The sequence below is a fragment of the Canis lupus genome, chromosome 22 (genome assembly GCF_011100685.1).
Source record: "Canis lupus familiaris isolate Mischka breed German Shepherd chromosome 22, alternate assembly UU_Cfam_GSD_1.0, whole genome shotgun sequence".
Taxonomy (NCBI): Eukaryota; Metazoa; Chordata; class Mammalia; order Carnivora; family Canidae; genus Canis; species Canis lupus.
In genome coordinates, this window is record NC_049243.1 from 6,947,383 (window position 1) to 6,969,350 (window position 21,968).

General features: G+C 36.8%; 1 protein-coding gene across 12 annotated transcripts in view; it reads right to left on the reverse strand.

Moving 5' to 3' along the window:
- Nucleotides 1–21,968, reverse strand: part of LACC1 (laccase domain containing 1) — a 181,659-nt gene that overhangs the window by 152,941 nt on the left and 6,750 nt on the right. For 5 of the 12 annotated variants that reach the window (XM_038569599.1, XM_038569601.1, XM_038569600.1 and 2 more), the window contains exons 6-7: nt 21,282–21,442; nt 18,105–20,114 (exon numbers count right to left, since the gene is read on the reverse strand). In XM_038569599.1, coding sequence (XP_038425527.1) covers nt 21,283–21,442 — 160 coding nt within the window. In that variant the 3' untranslated portion in view covers nt 18,105–20,114; nt 21,282. Of the gene's footprint in view, nt 1–1,919; nt 1,993–18,104; nt 20,115–21,281; nt 21,443–21,968 lie in introns of those variants that run through there. The other 7 variants (XR_005376268.1, XR_005376267.1, XM_038569605.1 and 4 more) reach the window with 5 other exon arrangements.

A 21,968-nucleotide genomic window follows, 5' to 3' on the forward strand; every position in this document is an offset into this window, starting at 1 on the left:
ACCCTTCAGTCCTCAGGATACTTTATTACTGCCCATCATTCTTTTTACTTCTCAGGAATGGAAGCCCCAATGGTCCATTTAGTTTTTCCCTTTATCATTAAAATAATTTTTATTAACAAAAATTCAATCCACTAAAAGACTATGGCTTGTGACTCAGATATTTTAAAAACTGACCCAAGTATTCTCAAGCATCTCTGATCTCTATTAGCCCAGGATGGATATACAAATCCGGCTTAATGGCTTAAATACTGTAAAGGTTAGTTTGATGGGGAATCTAAGTCAAATAGTAAAAGGGGCAGATTTACATAGTAGCAGAAAACATATGTGATCCATTCTGCATCCACTATCATGGTGTTCAATTCACTTAGATGTTGGTTTTTTGCTGCCTTAAGGATACAAGGATTCAGCTTCAAGTGTAGTATTAGATTGAATCACTTTTGTGTTCATTTTCTGAGGAAGGATGTATAGAACCACAGGAAGTCCTAGGTTTTTAATGCTCGGCCCTAAAAAGGGGTGGGATTTCAATTTTGTCTGTTATGTAATATTACACAAATCATTTAATCCTTCTTAGTCTCAGTTTCTTATGTATAAAATGAATAATAACACTAACTCTAGAGAGTTGTAAATGCTTTTGCTGCATTCATCACATGAAATTTTGATTTGCCTATAGGTTGGTCTCTGAGCTTCTTTTTGTTTTAAAGATTTATTTGAGAGAGAGAGCACATGCAAGTGGGAGGGGCAGAGGGAGAGACTGTTAAGCAGATCCTGTACTCAGCGCAGAGCCTGATGCAAGGCTAGAACTCATGACCCTGAGATCATGACCTGAGCCAAAATCAAGAGTTGGACGGTTAACCACCTTAGCCACCCAGGTGCCCTAGTCTCTGAGTTTCTGAGAGTAGGGACTGTCTTATCCGTCTATATATCTTGAATACCTAACACACACCAACAAATAAAAGTCACTCAATAAATATTTGTTAAATGGTATTGAGTCAAATACTTGTGCTGCTTTGATAACAACATTCTGAATATTATTGGAAGAAAATACCAATTTTAAACTCAGATGGTAGATTAGATCACTGTTTACCAAATATTCACCCTTGAGCAGCTCAGCGGTTTAGCGCCACCTTCAGCCCAGGGTGTGATCCTGGAGATCTGGGATGGAGTCCCATGTCGGGCTCCCAGCATGGGGCCTGATTCTCCCTCTGCTTGTGTCTCTGCCTCTCTCTCTCTCTCTCTCTCCCTGATGAATAAATAAAATAAAATAAAATAAAATATAAAATAAAATAAAATAAACAAATATTCACCCTCATCCCTCTCCTTAATGAGACTATATTTTCTCACTCCTTAAATTTAGGCTTGGCCATTTGCTTTCCTTTGGCTAATAGGGTGTTAGTGGACATGACAAGAGCAAAGATTCTCTTGCCTTTCACCATAAGATAAATATGACTTGGGAAGCCACTAGCCCAAGGAGCATGAAAGACACTTGGGATAAGCCTTGGAGTCTGGGGGTGGTTTGATAATCACAATTTTTAAAAAGTTCTCAGGTGATACTGATACCAATATATATTGTGCCTGCAGATTACACGTTAGACAAATGGAAAGAAGTGTTTGAAAAAACTTACCAGCCTAAAGTATTCATCATGGTACTACATCAGTCAGTTTTTTAAAGAGAAGGTAATGAGATAGAAGTAGTGAACCTGGTGAGTCAATTAAGTAGCAGTTTGGTTAAGAAACCTCCTACTTTCCAGTTCATATAGTTGCTGTAAATTTTCATTAAGGTTATGACTGTAAAATAGCATGGTGCCCGACATATGAAAGTACTCAATAAATGTTATCATCATCATCATCATCATCATCATCATCATCATCATCATCATCATCACTATTCTAGTTTTCTTTGTATTAATTTTAAAACTCACCCAACACAGGCAAATATTCACCTCCGAATCTTCATGTAAGTTATTTAATCACATGGTCGCTGAGTTTATTCATCTGTAAAACAAAGTGGTTGGAATAAATGATCTTTATTGTCTTTCTCTAGATCTAAAAGTCTCTGGTTTTACATTACCAGGAATTCATCATACCTGTCTTAATTAAGGTTTTATATTCATTGCGGATGCTCCCTCTTTCTGATCACAACTGTGATGTCCCGATAATCTTGTTTCTTACTTAACGGAATTTCTCATCCTGTAGAACACTTTTTTTTTTTTTTTTAAGTACATTGGACTTTAGGTCAGTTTCAACCCCTATCTATGCCTGAGAACTGAGAACTGAAGTATTATAAAGAGAAAAACCCAAACAGGAAGGGTTGTATTTTCTGTTCATAGGGTCATACTTTTCTACCCATTTGGGTTTTCTCTGAGGGTTTCCTCAAGAAAACTAAAGCACTATTAGCAGACATGCTACAAAAAGAAAGCTGCTATTGCTTTAACGACATCAGTCTAATTAAAATAATGTGATAGTTTATTTACCATACACCCATGAGGAGTGTACATTTCAAGTTTTTCTAGGATTAGAGTCTACAAATAATTCACTAAGATACCATTGACTTCACTGAAGGGGGCATTGTCTAAAATTCTGTATATTACCATTCTCACTATCAGTATAACTTCACTTATATTATGAATAGTAACTTAATGATAAGCAAAACAGAACAGAAATGAAATGCACACTTGCCAAAAATGATTAATTTACCATTTCCTATTTGCCTTCTTTTGCAATGCCCTAAGTCTTTGGCTGAAAGCTGTGTTTTTACTGGAAGAAATGTGGTCTGTCTACACACACAATGAATCTCGCTGCCTCTTGCCTATATGATAACCCCTCTCTCTTGCATCGCCAGTTTTCTCTCTGCTGCATCTTTGTTCTTTGCTCACAAAAATGGAGTCTTCTTTCTCCCATTTTAGAAAAATCAAAGCTTTTCTTCATCACAGCCCTTTCTAGGTACTGCTCATTTTCTGTTTCCTTTTGTTAGCAAAGTACTGCAAAGGCATTGTGCACATTTACTCTCCCTTTCTTCTCCCAATCTCTCAAGTGGACTCCTATCAGGGTCCCCTCCATTTCAACAAAACTAGTATTTCCTTGGTCACCAATTAACTTCTAATTGCCAAATTCAAGAGTTGATTCTTGGTCTAAGCTGACTGTCCTCCTTTTTGAAATACTCTCTCAATTCGACTTCTAGAACACTACACTCTCCTGCTGTATTGTCCTTCTACCTCAGTGACTATTCCTTCTTGATCTTTTCTGAATCCTCCTCAGTTCCCTACCTCTAATGCTGGGATGTCCCAGGGCTGAGTTCTCAGACATTTCTTCACCAAGTACATTTTATTCTCTACATGATCTCACTCGTCTGTCCTATGGGTTTCAGTACCACCTATATGCAGATGATTCCAAAATGTCTCTAGTCCAGGCCTTCCCTGCCCATTCTTTCTAAAATAGCACTCTCTCCTGTTATTTTTTTAAATTATTTTTAAAATCTATTCTCTTAATAACTTTCAAATATATAATAGACGTTACAAACGATAGTCACCATAATGTACCTTAAATCCTTGGGACTTATTTATTTTATAACAAGTTTGTACCTTTTGACTATCTTCACTCATTTGGCACTCACTATCTTCACCCACTTCTGGCTATCACTGATATGTTCTCTGTGTCTATGAGCTTGTTATGGGTTTCTTTTTGGCAGGGAGAGGTTTGGGTTTTTTGTTTTTGTTTTTTTGTTTTTTTTTTTTAGATTTCACATATAAGTGAGATCATATAATATTTGTCTTTTTCTTATTTCACTTAGCAAAATGCCCTTGAGGTCCATCCATGTTGTTGCAAATGGCAAGATTTCCTTCTTTTTATGGTTGAGTAATATTCCATTGTGTTTGTGGATCCTCTTTATCCAGTCATATGCTGATAGACACTGAGGTAGTTTCCACACCTTGGCTATCATAAGTAATGCTGCAATCAACATAGGGGTACATTTATCTTTTCAAATTAATGTTTTTGTTTTCTTGATATAAATACTCAAAAGTAGAATTGCTGGATCATATGGTGGCACTATTTTTTTTCAACCACTCAAAGACTTTTATTATAGCACATGAGCTGGGACTGATGGGGAAGGGTAGTTGTAGTGGGCAACCACTGCTCTGATTAGCATCAGATGTCCATTCTGATGGCCATGAATGTGCCAAAGGTACCACTACTCTATATCATGGTATTCCCAATGTCACACATCAGTTCCCAATCCTCCCAATTTGGACCCTGAGACAGGAAAAAGTGCCAAAGAGCAACCCAGTCACTATGCCCATTGCTCAGCCCATCATAAAGCCCATCTTCATGTGATAGAAGCAGCTTGGCTGGAACTGCCCTTAGGGCTCCATGGCTACTGGCATCTCACTAGAGGCTCCAGTTGCTCAGTTTTGGTGGCTGTATTTTTAATTTTTTGAAGAAACTCTATAGTGTTCTCCACAGTGGCTGCACCATTTTACATTCCTACCAACAGTACACAAGGCTCCCTTTTTTCACATCCTTGCCAACACTTGTTATCTCTTGTCTTTTTGATAATAGCCATTGTAACAGGCATGAGGTGATGTCTCTTTGTGGTTTTGATTTGCATTTCCTTCGTGTTAGTGATTTTGATTAATGATGTCATTTTCTATTCTCTTTCTCTACTTTGTTTCTTCACAGGACTTGCTTTTTAGCAGTGATTTTATTTTATATATCTATTTTTGTATTTGTTTATCATCTTCCTTCTAGACTAGGAAGTAAACTCCATGGAGAGCAGGGACTTGGTCTTGTTCCTTGTTGTATCTCTAGCACCTGAACAGCATGTGGTAAGGTGTACATTAGGTACTCAACAAATATTTGTCAAGTGAATAATGACAAAATTCATTTTTTCAAATTGTTCAACACCAATCTCTTTTATGTAACAGTGAAACGCAAACAATAGCTTTAGCTCTCAGAGTGGGGTTACAGCAGGATGCCTGAGTTATACACAGCCTGCTAGGATGAAAGGTGATGAGCTGAGGTGCACAAGTAAGGGGCATCAAGTACAGTACCCCCTGTACAGGGGTAGCAATTCTAATTGTGTCCAAATCAGGGATGACAAATCCAGTCCAGTCCAATGCTGGTGTTAGTTTTAGGGTGGAGAAACAATGGGATGGGAAGGCCTGAACTGTGTAGGGAGACAGCTTTATAACTATCAGGTAAACAGTGTAGACTGTAGGTCTCTAAATAGAAGAAAAGGTTATCCAGGAAAACTATCAGATGTTCTGAAGCAAAAGAAAATGTGCTAATCCCACAGGAGACCTACCACCTTAATGCCTGTTTAATTTCATGCTGGATCATGGCTGCCTGCAGATGGCTTCATGCTCAATCCAGTATCAGATGTGAGATGAACTGGGGCAGATATTGTGGAAAATATAAAGATAAATAAAATTTCTACCTTCAAAGTACCTGTAGACTTACAGAAGATGATAAGAAACACCTAATAAAAATAAGAGCATTATATAACATGTAACCTGCTCAGCAGAGTCATGGAATCATAGCAAATTATATCTGTAAAGAGGCTATTTCTGGATTGTGTTTAAATATAGAACTAGTCTCTTGAGTATGAGAAAAAAGAACAATTTACCAGTCACAAATCTCTTCATCTGTAAAATGTAAGCTTTAAACAGTATTCTTTATGTTTCCCTCCAGATCCAAATTGCTATCATTCTTAACTCACATCCATGTAACTCTATATGCATATGCATATTTAGATAGATAACAAAATCTCATTAATTTGGACTTTGCTAATCTGGAATTTATGATCAACCATCAGAGTGAGCCTAGTTGAATTTTAATTTTGTTCTAATAGAGACATCAGCAGCTTGTTCAACAAACAGTATAAACAAATTATAAAAGGAATGCTCACAAAGTTTAAAGAACAAACTGTTTTCAAAGCATTCAGAACTCCTATTTGTGAACAAATAACTGAAGTGGACATCAGCCATTTGGACTAGTTTTTTGATATACTTCATACATATCCCTGGGCCAGGACCTAATGGACAGAAGGGGGGTAACAGCAGTTCCCTGACTCTCACCTCCATTCAGAGCATAGAAGTCAGCTTGATTTGACTGAAGGAGAAAACAGAGGAAATTATACCCAGGACTATGGCCTTGCTGCTTATCCCTTGAGCCTCCTATGTATTTCTTGTTCTGATAGTAAAAAGTGCTATCCAAAGTGTACATCAGAAAGGATGTATTATTTTTTAATTTACAGGTCATTATGTAAAATCCATTCACTTGGAAAGATTTATCAAATGTCTACTGTGCAGGAGGCACTAATACATATCCCTGTCATATGACGGATTTTTCAGTGCCACATGTCTATTTGTCCATAGCTCTTGAAAATATGCTAGAAGATTATCTCATTATTATACAGTTAATTCTAATGGAAATTTCAATTATATTGCCTCAAAAGGCTGCATGTGGACCTCACAGGCAAGTGGGATTGTTACCAAAAATAGTAACTAAGGTGATTAGGAATATAAAATTTAGCAACACTTTTAGGTTGAAGGTCAGAAAAGCAGAAATTCAGAATGAGATGCAAATTGAAAAAAAGGAATGGAATAGAAAAAGAGATTATGGAAACCATATAACTAGAAATCTTCATTATAACTCAGAAAAATAATAACAAAGTGAATCATGAAGAGGAGGTGGATATGGGAAAGCAGGAATAGGAGTCATACAACTTATCAACCACTCTCTGTGGCTGAGTCAAAAGACAAATCAAGATAGGGCATGATCTTCAATCTCCTTTGAACACATTGACGTCGTTTCCAACTCAGTCAGTGTCTTTCCTAATGCTGCTCTCCTCATCCGCTGCCTGACTTTTCAGATACCGGTTATTCTTTAGAGCACTGCTGTAATTCCAGTTTTACCTTAGTATAGCCCTCTCTAATTCCTCCTTCTAAAAATGATAGCCACTCTCTGAATACCCCATATAAAGCTTTATAACATTGAAGTTTACTACTAAATGGTTCTTTAATAAATGTTGAGTTCTTCTGGGTTAGACTACAGTTTTCTTATTTGCAGGACTCATGCCTTAAACCTTTTAATAACTTATGAACTTATGGAAAAAAGTCTTACAAGATATAAAACTTAAATCACATTAACTATACATTTAATGAATTGCCTTTATCGGAAGTAATAGTGAAGGAAAATGAAACTATTGTGGAAAATTTGGGATGTGTGGTCCATATACACAATGTGCTTAACTCCTTAGAAGACATCAAAGAAGCACTAAAATTTTTTTGACTGACGTATTGATTGATGAACGCTTTTATATACACTTTTTCTTTACTGTGATCTTTCATTCTAGTCTATATGGTTGGCTTCTCTTTTTTAAAGAATGAATGAATGAGGGCAGCCTGGGTGGCTCAGTGGTTTGGCGCCTGCCTTTGGCCCAGGGTGTGAACCTGGAGACCCGGGATGGAGTCCCGCATCAGGCCCTGCATGGAGCCTGCTTCTACCTCTGCCTGTGTCTCTGCCTGTCTCTCTCTCTCATGAATGAATAAATAAAATCTTTTAAAAAATGAATGAATGAATTTATTTATTTATTTATGACACACAGAGAGAAGCAGAGACATAGGCAGAGGGAGAAGCAGGACTCTATCCTGAAACCCCAGGATCATCCTCTGAGCCAAAGGCAGACACTCAACCATTGAGTCCCCCAGGCATCCCATTCTAGCCTATATGTTAATAACACATGAGGCTGATTAGTGCAAATAATCAGATAAGACGTCCTTAAGTAAACTCAAGACATTCATCACCCCCCAACCCCCCAAAAAACCTGCGTGGCTTCCTGTATTCTCTTACTTAATAACATCACATTCACCCAGTGACCTAAGCCAGGAACCTGGTGGCCACTTAGCATTTTCTCCTTACTCTCATATTTTATTCTTCACCTAAAGGTTCTGGAACTAATTCCAATTTGTACAGAGAGCAATTTTCCCACACACCACCAAGCAATTCTCAGACACCAGCTAGGTGTCCTATAACTCAACTCAGTCTGACACTACCTGGATAGAGTGTCACTTCTCATACCAGTCCCAAGTCCAGGTCGTTGCAGTTAGCTATAGATTGCAGGGTCCCACGACCTCTCTCCTCAAGTTTGATTAATTTGCTAGATGGCTCACAAAACTCACAGAAACATTTTACCTAGTAGATTAGCGGTTTATTATAAAAGAATATGACTTAGGAACAGCCAAATGGAAGAGATGCATAGGGCAAGGTATGGAGAAAGGGCAGGGAGCTTCCATACTCTGGGTATGCCACTGTTCCCAAATCTCCATGTGTTCACCCATCTGGAAGTTCTCAGAACCCCATCCTTTGGGGTTTTTACAGAGGCTTTATTACATAGCACAACTGATTAAATCATTGGTCATTGACCATTGGTGATTGATTCAACCTCCAGCCCCTAGCCTCTCCCCCTTCTGCTGAGGTCAGGGGTAGGAACATAAATTCTAACCCTCTAATCTTTCTTTGTTTCTCCTGGCAACCAATCCCATCCTTTGGTTACAGTTTTCCAAAAGCCACCTAATTTACATAACAAAAGACACCTTTATGACTCTCATCACTTAGAAAATTCCATGGGTTTTAGGAGCTCTCTGCCAGGAAAAGGGACAAAGACCAAATATATTATTTCTTATTATAAATCACAATATCATATTATCAAATTCTGTTTGTGCTTTCAGATCCAGCCCTGCCTCTCCTTCAGCACAGTTTTTACCTTGGTTCAGGCCTTAATATTCCCACTCAGGTTCCATAGTCATTTCCTCACTGGTTGCCTTGCATCTGGTCTTACCTTTTCCTAAGCCTTACCGCATACAGCTTGGGGTGATCTTTCTAAAATGCAAATCTATTTGTGTCATCTCCCTTCCTAAATATTGTAATGACTTTTAATGTTTTGAGGATAAACTCCTAACTTCTTTGCATGTCATTCAAGGACCCTCAAAATCTGGTCCCTATCCTTTTTAACATCATTTACCTATGTACATCATACCTTCTAACCATGCTAAAATTGTCAGACTTGGAAATGCCATGCCATTTCATCTCACTCTATAAAACCATCTTTGACTGTATCCATTTAAACTATTTGAATTACATCCAGACCTAACTCAAGAGCCAATTTCTTTCTTGACCACCCTGCAAGGCTGATACTTTGGTCACCACTTGGCCTAGTAATTGCCTTCAATTTGTTTACATACCTATTTTACCAACTAGATCTTTACTCTCAGGATAGAAAGAGACATAGCAGATTCTGGTATGGAAATAGAATACATAGTTTGGTATTTCATATTTAGCATCATCATAATAATCACTCAAATGTTTGCTGAACACAAGTAAGTCAATGATGAGTTTATAAGAGAAGGAATTTCAGGGATGAGAACAGCAGGAACAAAGGGACAGAAGTAGCAGTGAACCTGCAGTAGAGGGATCCCTGGGTGGCTCAGTGGTTTGGCGCCTGCTTTGGCCCAGGGCGTGATCCTGGAGTCCCGGGATCAAGTCCTGTGTCGGGCTCTCGGCATGGAGCCTGCTTCTCCCTCTGCCTGTGTCTCTGCCTCTCATTCTCTCTCTGTGTGCGTCTATCATAAATAAATAAATAAATAAATAAATAAATAAATAAATAAATAAATACATAAATAAATAAATAAATAAATATTAAAAAAAAAAAAAGAACTTGCAGTAGGCTGAGACCAGGCCAAAGTGTTGTTTTCCTGACATTGTGAAATTTCAGGTTTTTATAAAGGAGCTAAACGTGAGGGAAGGAACCAGTTTGAAGAAACATTGACTCACTAAGTAAAACATGAAATGAAACAGAAAATAAATCTGATTGCATATTCAAACCAGTTCTCAACATCTGAGTTTGAAAAAAAATGTCTAAGAAGGAAAACTGAATGGTTACCTACAAACTACCTAGAAATGTCCTTGCCAACCTGAGGGCTTATGCCACCTGGTGGCAGTTTAGGCAGTTTACCCAATTTTAGATTCAACTCTTTAAAGTAGTATGAACTATTCAGAATTGTACCTGCAAACCATAGCACAGTGCCAGGAATAGAGCAGCTACTTAAGCATTTTTTGTTGACTTGATGAAGGAATTGAATGTATAAGTCGATGATTAAACAAGGCAAAGCTCTGTGGTGAAAAGAGCTCAGACTTGAGGATCAAGAAAATAAACATAAAGCTCCTAAGAAAGTCACTAGGTCTCTGGGTCTTAACACTGGTGTCTGTAGAATCTCTAAGTAGATTCTCAGATAGTATCATTATTGACTTTATATTGGCACTTTAGTATGCTCATCTGGAAAAAAAATCACGTGGTTAAAGTTGATGATATGTAAAAATCCCTTAACATTATACTATTTGATTTTTTTAATAAGTATAAATGGGAAAGGGGAAAAGTCCATTGTCAGGCAAGAGCCACAGAAGAGATAGGATACTAAGTGTATTGGAATTAAAAAACAGGTTGGGGGAATTTAGAAAGGGCATGTGTGTGTTTAAGGAGATATGAATAACTCTAAAATGGTGAAGGATGAGAAGACCATGAAGATCATCTATTTTGCAAATGAGTGTGTGAACATACTGGGAGGAGAGAATGTGTTGAGAGTAAATGGCAGGAAGCATTAACATTATTAAAATCTCTGTAGTCACTTTTAGGTAGGAGCTTGAATTCAGACAAAATTGTTTCTTATGATTTGATACCATGGCTATTTTCCAGATTAAAAAGTTTGACATATCTTAAATTTAGTTGGGGGGGGGGGCGCTGCGGGGCGGGGGGGGGGGGGGGGGAGCAGTAGACAGCGGCAGTAGACAAGAGACTAGAAACAGTATACATTCTTGAGTACATATTGCCACCCAGTGGATGAATGTGGATGACACACAAAACATTTATAAGGAGAGACAAAGGAAGACATTAAGAGGTTGTGACCATGATGCTAGTGTTAAAGCTTTGTTTACGCTCAGTCAAGGCCAGATATCATAGGTGATCCAAACCTGAATCACCACTCTTTTAGAACGCCAGACTAGATTTTGAAAGCATTAAAAACTTTAATATATATTTTAAAAGTATTCTGATAAACATTCAGAGGCTTTCAGCAATGAGAAATATATTATGAGTACTCTTACCTCTGCCTTAGACACTAAAGTCTCATTAATGCTGATGAAACATGTCCATGAATTTCCAATAAAACAGGTCAGAGATACTTAACTTACAATAAGGCAGAAAGAAGGTTCTCAAGGCAGAGATTAGAGATTCAAATCTTGATTTCCCAGGGTGCTAACAGCTTTGTTACAAAGTCTAGAATCAATTACATTTTTGGCATAATAATCTTGACTTTCCTTTCATCCGAAAGGAGATAAAGATTTATTAGAATAGGAATATAGAGAGATAATGGGTGGAAGTTGGGTCATTTATGTATTGAGGGATTTCCTAGTGGTTCAACTTGGAGGGGCACAAAAATATCCTTCTCATCAGACAACTCCATAAGAATCTTATGGTATTCTGTTGACAAGTCTAAACCTATGTACTATGTTTTCTAAAAGGAATAATCGTGTTATCGTGTTTTGGTTTTTTTTAGATTTTATTTAAGAGAAAGAGAGAGAGTATGAGCAGGGGGAAGGGCAGAGGAAGAGGGAAAGAAAATCCTCCAGCATACTCCCCACTGAACCAGGAGCCAACACAGGGCTTGATAGCAGGACCCAGAGATCATGACCTGAGCCAAAGGCAGATACTTAACTGACTGCGCCACTCAGGTGCTCCAAAATTCATGCCATCATCATGACTTTAGAAGTCCAAGGAAAACTAATCTGGGGCTTCATTTCTTGCTGCTTATGCGGTATCCACATCAAGAGATTTATCCATCCACTTAGAACACCTCTAGATAGGGAGCCCAGTTACAAATGTGCTTCTTCTTTGTCTGGGATTTATTTATCTAACTCTGCTTATAAGCTAATAAATTAACCTATTACTGTTTCATGGATGTTGGCAGAAGACATGAGATGCCTGAGTCAGTGACAAAAGACTTCATTATTCATAATTAGCAGGTAGTATGAACACTACATTTTAGTATTCCCTAGCTGCCCAAGTCCCGTGGCGGCACCACAGAGGAACTCATGTGCATTCTTATGTACACAGGTTCATGTCCTAAGAAAGAATACTGAATTTGGGCAATCTACCACTTTTAATAAGTGGTAAGGAAATATGCCTTTTCCGATGGGATCAAGTAATGCCCATCTGGTCCAAGTTGGGAGGAGAAGCAGCTTTAAATTTTGATTAGATTGGACTCAATATTCTCAAATTTATTATAAGTTGGAAACAGGAAAGTCTAATGATGGGTTAAAAAAAACATGACTGAAAACTCTAAGACAGATTTCTATTGCAAATGTTCTTTCTTTACACTGCATTAATATACCATTATTTAAACATTCAATTAAATGAAGATATAAAAGTACCCGTATCTTTATAAAAGATATAAAAGTCCTCGAAATTGGCTTTGAAATGCACTGAAGCCTGGTCCTAACACTCCCACCTGTTATTCTAATGAATTGGTTTGGGTTTTTTTTTTTTTTTTTTATAAATTTTTATTTATTTATGATAGTCACAGAGAGAGAGAGAGAGGCAGAGACACAGGCAGAGGGAGAAGCAGGCTCCATGCACCGGGAGCCCGACGTGGGATTCAATCCTGGGTCTTCAGGATCGCGCCCTGGGCCAAAGGCAGGCGCCAAACCGCTGCGCCACCTAGGGATCCCGGTTTGGGGGTTTTTTAAAGATTTTATTTATTTATTTTAGAGAGATAGTGCACAAGCAGGGAGAAAGAGGGGCAGAGAGAGAATCTCAAGCGGACTCTACCACATCGACCACAGAGCCCAAAGTGAGGCCTGATCCCACAACCCTGGGATCGTGACCTGAGCTGAAATCAAGAGTCGGATACTTAATCAACGAGCCACCCAGGCACCCTTGGTTTTGGGTGTTTTTAAGACTTACCAGGTATTCTATTAATATACCAAGCTTGATACTGCTCTAGATATAGTGTCCACCAAAACAAAACAATTTTGCTACTTTACTTTTAAATATGAACAGAGCTATTGAAAAGCTATTTAATTTTCATGGAAAAGACCTTCCTGTTTGATCTTTACCATCATAGTGATTTGATTAAACGGTGTAGTCATTTCATTAACAAGATGTAAATTAGTAAGTTCCATGAGGTGAGGCACCAGAACTCTTATATAAAATATTAAAATATACTATTACAGAAGTGGAAAAAAAGCAACAGTTTTGCAAAATACATACTGGTCTCTAAAATATAGCATTCCTGTAAAAGACATGAATTTTGGTGATAATTAGAAGTTTATATTGTTACACAAGTTGGAAATTGGAAATTCTAATATTTTTAAAGAAACATGACTGAACACTTCAAAATATGTTTTTTTTGTTTTGTTTTTTAAAGATTTTATTTATTTATTCATGAGAGACACAGGCAGAGGGAGAAGCAGGCACCATGCAGGGAGCCCAATGTGGGACTGAATCCCTGGCCTCCAGAATCACACCCTGGGCCAAAGGCGGCGCTAAACCGCTGAGCTACCCGGGCTGCCCCAAACAGATGTTTTTAAAAATGGCATTAATGTATCACTATTTAAATTCAACTAAATATTGAAGATAGAAAACTATTTAGCAAAAAATGACAACACACACACTCCTGCCCAAATGGTTTATTATCTTTATCCTTTGACTTTGTATTGGATCATGAAAAGATTCCTTCCCTTCTCCCTTTTTCTTTCCTTTTATAGATGTTAAGTGATTTCAATTGTTAATCTTTGCTAGATGTTAAAAATATGAAGATGAGTAAGACCTGGCCCTTACTCTGATGCAGCTTACATTTACTAGTAGACAAGTAAACAGACCAACATTTAAAAATCAGTACACTGAGGACGCCAAGAAATGATGCACAGGACCTAGTGAGGAAAATGATCAAGGAAAATGTTCTGGAAGAGATGACCACTTTGCCTGAGTCTTAAAGAATGGTCAAAAGTTATTCAAAAAAAAAACGAGTTTGAGAATTATGCATACAGAGCCAGCAATAGGTACAAAGCCAGGAGGCAAGAGAAAACATTACTATGGAAGATAGTAAGACCTGCTGTGAACCCAATGATACACCAAAAAAGAAAAATTGTTTTTAGATATAGCAAAATTTTGTTAGATGGTAGATGGTAGACCTTTGAACATTAACATGGCCCCTCACCTTGCCTAATAGAACAAAATCTGAGCTTCTATATATGACCTGTCATAGTACTCACTGAGTATATACTACACCTTGATAACTGAATTTTGGTCATATCTCCCTAAGGAACAAAGGAGACACTGGAATGCTAGCTATATTCATTCACTTAGATGTTTATATGTCTTTGGTGCTACTTGTTTTCTAATTTAGTAGAAAGCTTAAATGAAGGTAACCTTAAACCTAATTTTACTTCTAGTCAGTCTTTGAATGCAAATCAGCCTTTGTGGTCTGACCTAGCTTAATGGTATATTCTAGGAAATGAAAGAAAAAAAAAAAAAGAATGGCTAGAATATGTGATACAGAGTGAGGAGTGGTAGAAATTGAAAGGTAAGCAGGAGTGAGATCATAATAGTACTTATAAACGTGAGTAGGCCTTTATCTTGGAGACAGTGGATAAGCCATCAGAGTGATGTAAAATGATCAGACTTGCATTTTAGATCAATAATAGCAGTAAAAGAAGGGATTCAATGAAGGACTACTTAGAAGGTTGCTCAAATGATGCATGTGAGACATGATGATCTGAATATCTGGCAGTTGAGATAGAGACATAGGAACAGAGGATAGATTTACAAAGTCAGAAACGTTGGAAAAAGAAGAGGTGAAGGAAAGGGAGACATTCAGAAACATTCTAAGATTTTTGGATGGGCAACTTCATGATAAATGACTTCATTATCTGAGATATGACATGAGAGGGGAATAAATTTTGGAGGGAAAATGGGAAGTTGGAGGATATTGTTTTGAGGGGCCCACAGAGTATGTCCAGTAAGGAACTTTATATCCAAGTCTAAATATGTACTTGAAAGTATAAAACTCAAAGAAGTTACCTTATGAATATGAAACATCAATCATGAAAACAAGGATGATGGGTGGGGGGATAAGAAACAACTCTAAAACGTGCTTAATGAAAATAAGGAATAGAAAAGTATGTGTAAGATATAAACTGAAGCAATGTGCAATGCAAGACTAAGAATTAAGAAAATGTAGGATATTAAAAACTCAAAACTCGTTACCATGAACAAATCTATTTTCTACAAATGTTTCTCATGAAATGAGAGTACTCTTGTTGTTAGAAAGGAATTTGACATTTTGAGCTTAAGAGTCTGCTGGAAATTTTAGTTGTTTAATAAAATACAGTAACAGGACACCCAGCCTTCTGAAAATAAAACAAAAAGCCTGCTCCAGATATAGAAAAGGACATAACCGACCACTGGCACTTGGCACAAGGACATGGGAAACACGATGTAAGCATTTATTTCTCCCTAAGAAAAATGCATCTAAGGAGAGCATGAAAAGTTTGTCTCCACAATATTGACATGTGATCATCATGAGTCCAAACTAAATGTGTTAATCTAGTAGTACTGGCAGATTTTATGTCCTTCACTAAGCAAAGATCTAGTACAGAATAATGCATTACTTGCAATAGCTGCCCCATCTATGAAATTACAAGCTTAAAAACACCGCCTACGATGGAAATGTAGGTGCTCTAGACCACAGTTCCCATAAACATACACAGGAAGTGTATAAACCACGATTCTCATTATTTAATGCACAATTTACAAAAACTTCATTAAAAAATCTATAATCCCACAGCATCCAATGTGTTTTGTGTGATTTACATTTGGGGCAAAGAAGCTATGTATCATATATAACACATATACATTTCTTGCTTGCCATTGACCATGAACACTGAGATCCACACATACACACACACAAACACATAGATAACTGAGCAGTACTTCCTTGAAAGTGCTGGACTTCTGCAGACTGGTGGCATTCTTTAAGAGTTTACATAAAAAGTAGGATGGATATATTCTAACTTTAGGACAACCAAGTGAAAACCATATCAAATCCACTTTGGTATATAAAACGATGTGCTTTATTTGCAATTGACATCTTACCCTCTAGCTTCTGAATCCATGGCTAATGTTTGTTTTTGTCATGTGTCATAGAATAAGCTTCTGTGAATTTCTCCCCAAAAAATCTACTTATAGAAAAAGAGTTACTAGAGATTCTGTAGAAGTAAGGTAGTTTTAGGTGGGTGAGGGTTCCTAAATGCTTTTATATACTTGAACATTATATTGAATATAAAGTAAGAGTAATACATTCATTAACTTTAAATGCCCCTTTTTTTCTTTTTTTTTTTTCCTTCAGTACAAGTAAATATAGAGAATAAATTGGTTCAACTTTACATCAAGAAACAGAACAAAGCTATTTGTAGACATACTGACTCCTACTGGAAAGATCACTTTTTTATTTGTTTTATAAAGCACCAGAGTATACCATATGTAGTCACTATGCTATTATTGACAATTTTTTTTTAATTTTATTTATTTATGATAGTCAGAGAGAGAGAGAGAGAGAGAGGCAGAGACATAGGCAGAGGGAGAAGCAGGCTCCATGCACCGGGAGCCCGACGTGGGATTCGATCCCGGGTCTCCAGGATCGCGCCCTGGGCCAAAGGCAGGTGCTAAACCGCTGCGCCACCCAGGGATCCCCTATTATTGACAATTTAAAATTACAATTAAAGTTTAGTTTGATACTCAGTACCTCCAAAAGAATGTCATGAACTCTCACCTGACTTACACACTTAATTCCTCTTCTTAATAAAATGACAACCATTATTTCCTATATGCAGTTAGTAGCAGTGCTTAGATTGAAACAAAACTTACTAAAAATAAAAATCATCATTGTGGTTGTACCCCCAAAGTCCCAGAAACCTACATATAATAAAGACTGGGAGAGAGAGATCTTACAGAGATGATAACATATGATTACTTAATAACCTAGTCATTCTGTTACTGAGTTACTGAATCAATATTTTCTTATTTTTTTTTAACATTTATTTGAGAGAGAGAGATCACGAGCAGGGGGGAAGGGCAGAGAGAGAAGCAGACTCCTCACTGAGCAGGGAGCCTGACAGGCGACTCAATCCCAGAACCTTGGGATCATGATCTGAGCCAAAGGCAGACGCTTAACCGACTGAGCCACCCAGGTGTCCTGAATCAATATTTTTCACTCAGTAAAACAGCAAGGAGATTTTTCATTAAATATTCCAGAGCAGATAATCCAAAATCACAGATAATCAAATATAATTTTTATTTGGTTTTAGAATGTTTTGGTTCATAAAGTGAAATACAGCCACCTAATACTTTTTTTTTAAGATTTTATTTTTTTGAAAGAGAGAGAGTGAGAGACTGAGAGCAGGAGGAGGGAGAGGGAAGAGGCAGGGGCAGAGGGAGAAGCAGACCCCCTACTCAACAGGGAGCCAGATGCAGGGCTGCAACCCAGGATCCTGGGATCATGACCTGAGCTGAAGGCAGAGGCTTAACTGACTGAGCCACCCAGGGGCCCCTGTCACCTAATATTCTCATAAATTTATAAATTTCAAACAAAATAATGCACAGTGAAGAACTGGAAAATGATCAGCCTTTGTTAATGTGTGAAGTTATCCTTAATCTTTATAATTAACACTAAACAGAAAGATTTTTTGTACAAGTTTGAAATTGTTGTCCTATGCTTTGTGTTTAATGTCTTCCCTCAACTGGAAGAAATTAGGTATTTTATTTAAATTTTATACTGAGCTACAAGTTGCATAAAAGAATTCAACTAAACAAAGTATCAGGTTGTGGCAACCTTAGAACACAAATCACAGTATTGAAATTGCTGTTTGCCACCTTTCACTAGATATTAAACATCTGAAAGGCTACAAACTGTATTTTTTAAACCTATCTTAGTATTTCAACAATATTTTGGCTGAAGGTATGAGTGGATGATACTAACAGAAACTTGAAAATAAAATTTAACTTAGATAGCTTTAATTAACTACAAAATCTGAAATGAGATTTTAGGTCACAAGATACAGGTTCAAATCTTACCTTACCACAAATTGTATGATTTTAAGCTCTACCTCAATCAGACTGTTTTCTCATCTGAATAAAGAGTAACAACTCTTTTGACTGACCTATGTATTTCATACCCCATGTATTTCAGAGTGGCTAAAAGGTAAAATGAGGTAATGTATATAAAAGTCCTTTGTAAATAACCATCAAATGTAATTTTCCACTATTCTACTACATGTTCATGTAAGAAATATATGTATAAGATGTTTTAAGATGCAATGTAATTACATTAAAAATACACGTCACATATACCATTTTCTCCCAAGTGAAAATAACTTGACTCCTCTCTTCAGCCTACAAATTTACTTAGAAGCACCAATGAAAAACAAAACAAAACCCTCCTTTTAGAGCCCCCAGTGCTTTATTTTCTCTAGTAAGTATTATCAAAGATGAATGGACACTTATGCATCCTCCTCCTCCTCAATGCACTGAAATCAGACTCTGCCACCATTGCCTATAGAACAGTTTTGATATGGTTAATTCACTGGTTTCTTCTCAGTATTCATTTTATTTTATCTCAGAAAATTTCTTGTACCTTGTATCTCTGGAAATTCTGAGTATCTCTCACATCCATATTGGCTCATTTCTTCAAATTAAGTATATTCTGTTTTTTCCCTTATTTCTAATGATTCACCCTGTTGTATGTATGTGTGTGTGTTTACTGATTCAGCTCATTTTTCAAACGCAGGTATCATACAAGGTTTCACCCTTGAACCTCTTTCTCACCCTGTAGGTTTGTCTAGATGATTCAGCTTGTTACAATGGAATCAGGGCTCATCTCCATATAGCCAACTTCTAAATCTCTTTCTCCCAGTTCCCACCAAGATGCCAGGTCTGTATTTCTAGTCATTGACCAAATACTTCCTTCTTGATATATACTTTAGTCTGCATGTCAAACTCATTATCCTTCTCCCTTTTCCCAAACATCTTTCTTCCCCTTGTTGCTGTTCTTAGTAGCCAAGCAAGCAGAAATCTTCGGGTCATCAGTGACTTCTCCACTCTTCTTCACCCGTCATCTTCATTATCTATTAAGAGGATCTAACTGATTACAAGTCTGAAATATCTCTCCATCCACTCTCTTCCATCTTAATTTCGACTTTCTTCATTTAGGCCTCATTTTTTCTTTTTTAAAGTATTTTGCCTCTTAAAGAAGTCTCTGCTTTGGTCTCTCACAATTCAAATCCATCCTGTTACATATGACGCTAAGGAAATAAAAACACTCCCCTACGTTTTATGCCTACCCTTTGCCTGGAAAATCAACTCTAAACTCTTTGACATGGCATTTGAGACTAACTAATCTCTTTCCAACCTGTTTTTCTAGTAACTTCTGCTTACACCCTTCTCTCTCTAGAACATGTTACACACTTTAAATTTCATGCTCTAGTTCATGGTGTTGTTCCCTCTACCTGTTACGGTTGTTCTTCATTTGTCAAAAGCCTGTATATCTTTTGGGCTCAGTGATCTATCACTTTCTCTACAGCACTTTCCCTACCCTGCCTTCCAAATACAATTAACCCTTCATTCTTCTGTACTCTTCCACTTCTATCAAAATTAAAGCATTATAAGTATTTATCTCCTCCACTGCATTAGACTCAAGGGGAAAAGGTCTTTTGCATTTTGATTCACTTATGTTTCACACAGTGCCTGACACATAGTGGGTACCCAGTAGGTACTGAACAGACCTATTCCTGATTTATGTAGTAAACAGAACAAACTTTAAGAATAATCCTCATTTAGGTTTTGCTAGAATCAAATAAAAGTCATTTGGCTTTGGATAATAGTGAAAATATACCTAAAGATGAATTATCCATTGCAATCCTTTCAGTTTTAAGTAAATCATATAGCTAATTTCTTTCTTGTCAGTTTAGAAGGAGGCAGGAAACAGTTGTATAAAAATCCAGTCAAGTATCTGTAAAAATACATAGAAAACAAATGTAAGACCCTTACTAATACTATTACAATATCAAGGTAAGGATCATTAAGTCTACTAAAGTCTTTTATATATTGAGTCAAAGACATTGTGAAGATTAAAAATAATATTAATTCAGTTAAGAGTAAACTTAAGGAAAACTAGATGTATGCTAAAGGGTCAGTACTAAATCACTGTTCATTGGATGTCTTTGCATAAGTCTAACAAAAATCATATGAAATACTAATTTAATGAAATTATACTCAATCTTACTCTGTGACTATAGATTAGGTATCAGTAAATTACGGCGTGTGGGCCAAACTTCCCTGGAGCCTTACCTGTTTTTGTAAATAAAGTTTTATTGAAACAGTCATACTCATTTGTTTGTGTTGTTACTGTCTGCTTTTGCTCTACAATGGCAAAGCTAAGTAGTTGAGATAGAAACTGTAGGTACCACAAAGCCTAAAATATTTACTATCTACCCTTTAAAGAAAATTGGCCAACCCCTGTTATGGATAATCAGTTAGAAATTTAGTTGAAAACCAAGCCAGTTTGGATATGTAAGGACTTTTTATTATCCTAGATTTAGAATCTTTATACAAAGATTTCTTCTCAAAAATCGAAAGAATAAAAAAAGAAAGGTATAAAGATGTTATGATGGAAATATACTGATGTCAAGTACATAGGAGATAAATGGTATACATACAAGATTTTTTAAAGAAAACATAATTTTATTTTTATACATATATACTGGCCTGATTATTCTTCATTAGTTAGGAAAAGGAGTGGCTATTCTTTATATTACAGCATGGTCATAAAAATTAAGTTTTCTAGGGACACCTGGGTGGCTCAGTGGTTGGGCGTCTGCCTTCTGGCCCAGGGTGTGATCCTGGGGTCTCAGGATCGAGTCCCACATCGGGCTCTCTGCATGGAGCCTGCTTCTCCCTCTGCCTGTGTCTCTCTCTCTCTGTGTGTCTCTCATAATAAATAAAAAAATATTTTTAAAAATTAACTTTTCTATCTCTATTACTCCACTGAAAAGTAGAAACTTAATTCTTCCTACAAGAATAAAGGGGTAAAGTTAAATATAATTAATTATTTTTAAAAATAAGGGGAGGGAAAGTTGGGAAAAGGGGAGAGCTAAAAGGAGAGAAAGAGCCTACTGACCTCATTCTCTAATTGATATGAAGCCAATCTGTGTACCAAAATTAAGGCCATCTCGGACATGGGAGAAAAACTTGTCAGGATGGCAAGATGTACAGAGGTTAAGATCTTGGTTCAGGTCCTGAATATTCTGTGGTAGAATTCCTCCTCGTTCTAGAAGAATCCTTAGGATAAAGATTTTTCAAAAGACACTAAGAGTTTATTTTACCAATAGCCAAAGCAGTTAAAAAAAATATATGGATATTGGCATAAAAGAATTCTGGGAGAGATCTGCTTGAAACAATGCAAACTGGTTTTCAGATATAAAACATGAACAAGTCAGGAAATCGTAGATTTTATCACTTTAATCACCTAAGTTCATTTATGAACTGTAAAACCTTCCATATTGTCTGGCAGACATGACCTGGGTCTAGAATTTTATAATCAAACTCAAGCACTTATTTAGAAGAAAATTCTAAAGTTACCAGAGTATTTGCAGATAAGATTCATTTGATTCAGATAGAGCATGCTTTTTATCATTTGGCCCTCCCATCTCTTGTCCTATTAACAGATTTTTCACAGATAAGTTGCTTCTCCATAAACACTTTACAAACATGAAGTATGACTATAAATTAATGATACTAATTCCACAAGTCACATTTAATAATCAATTTCAATCCTTTCTACTTATGTGCTAAGTGAGGCAGAATC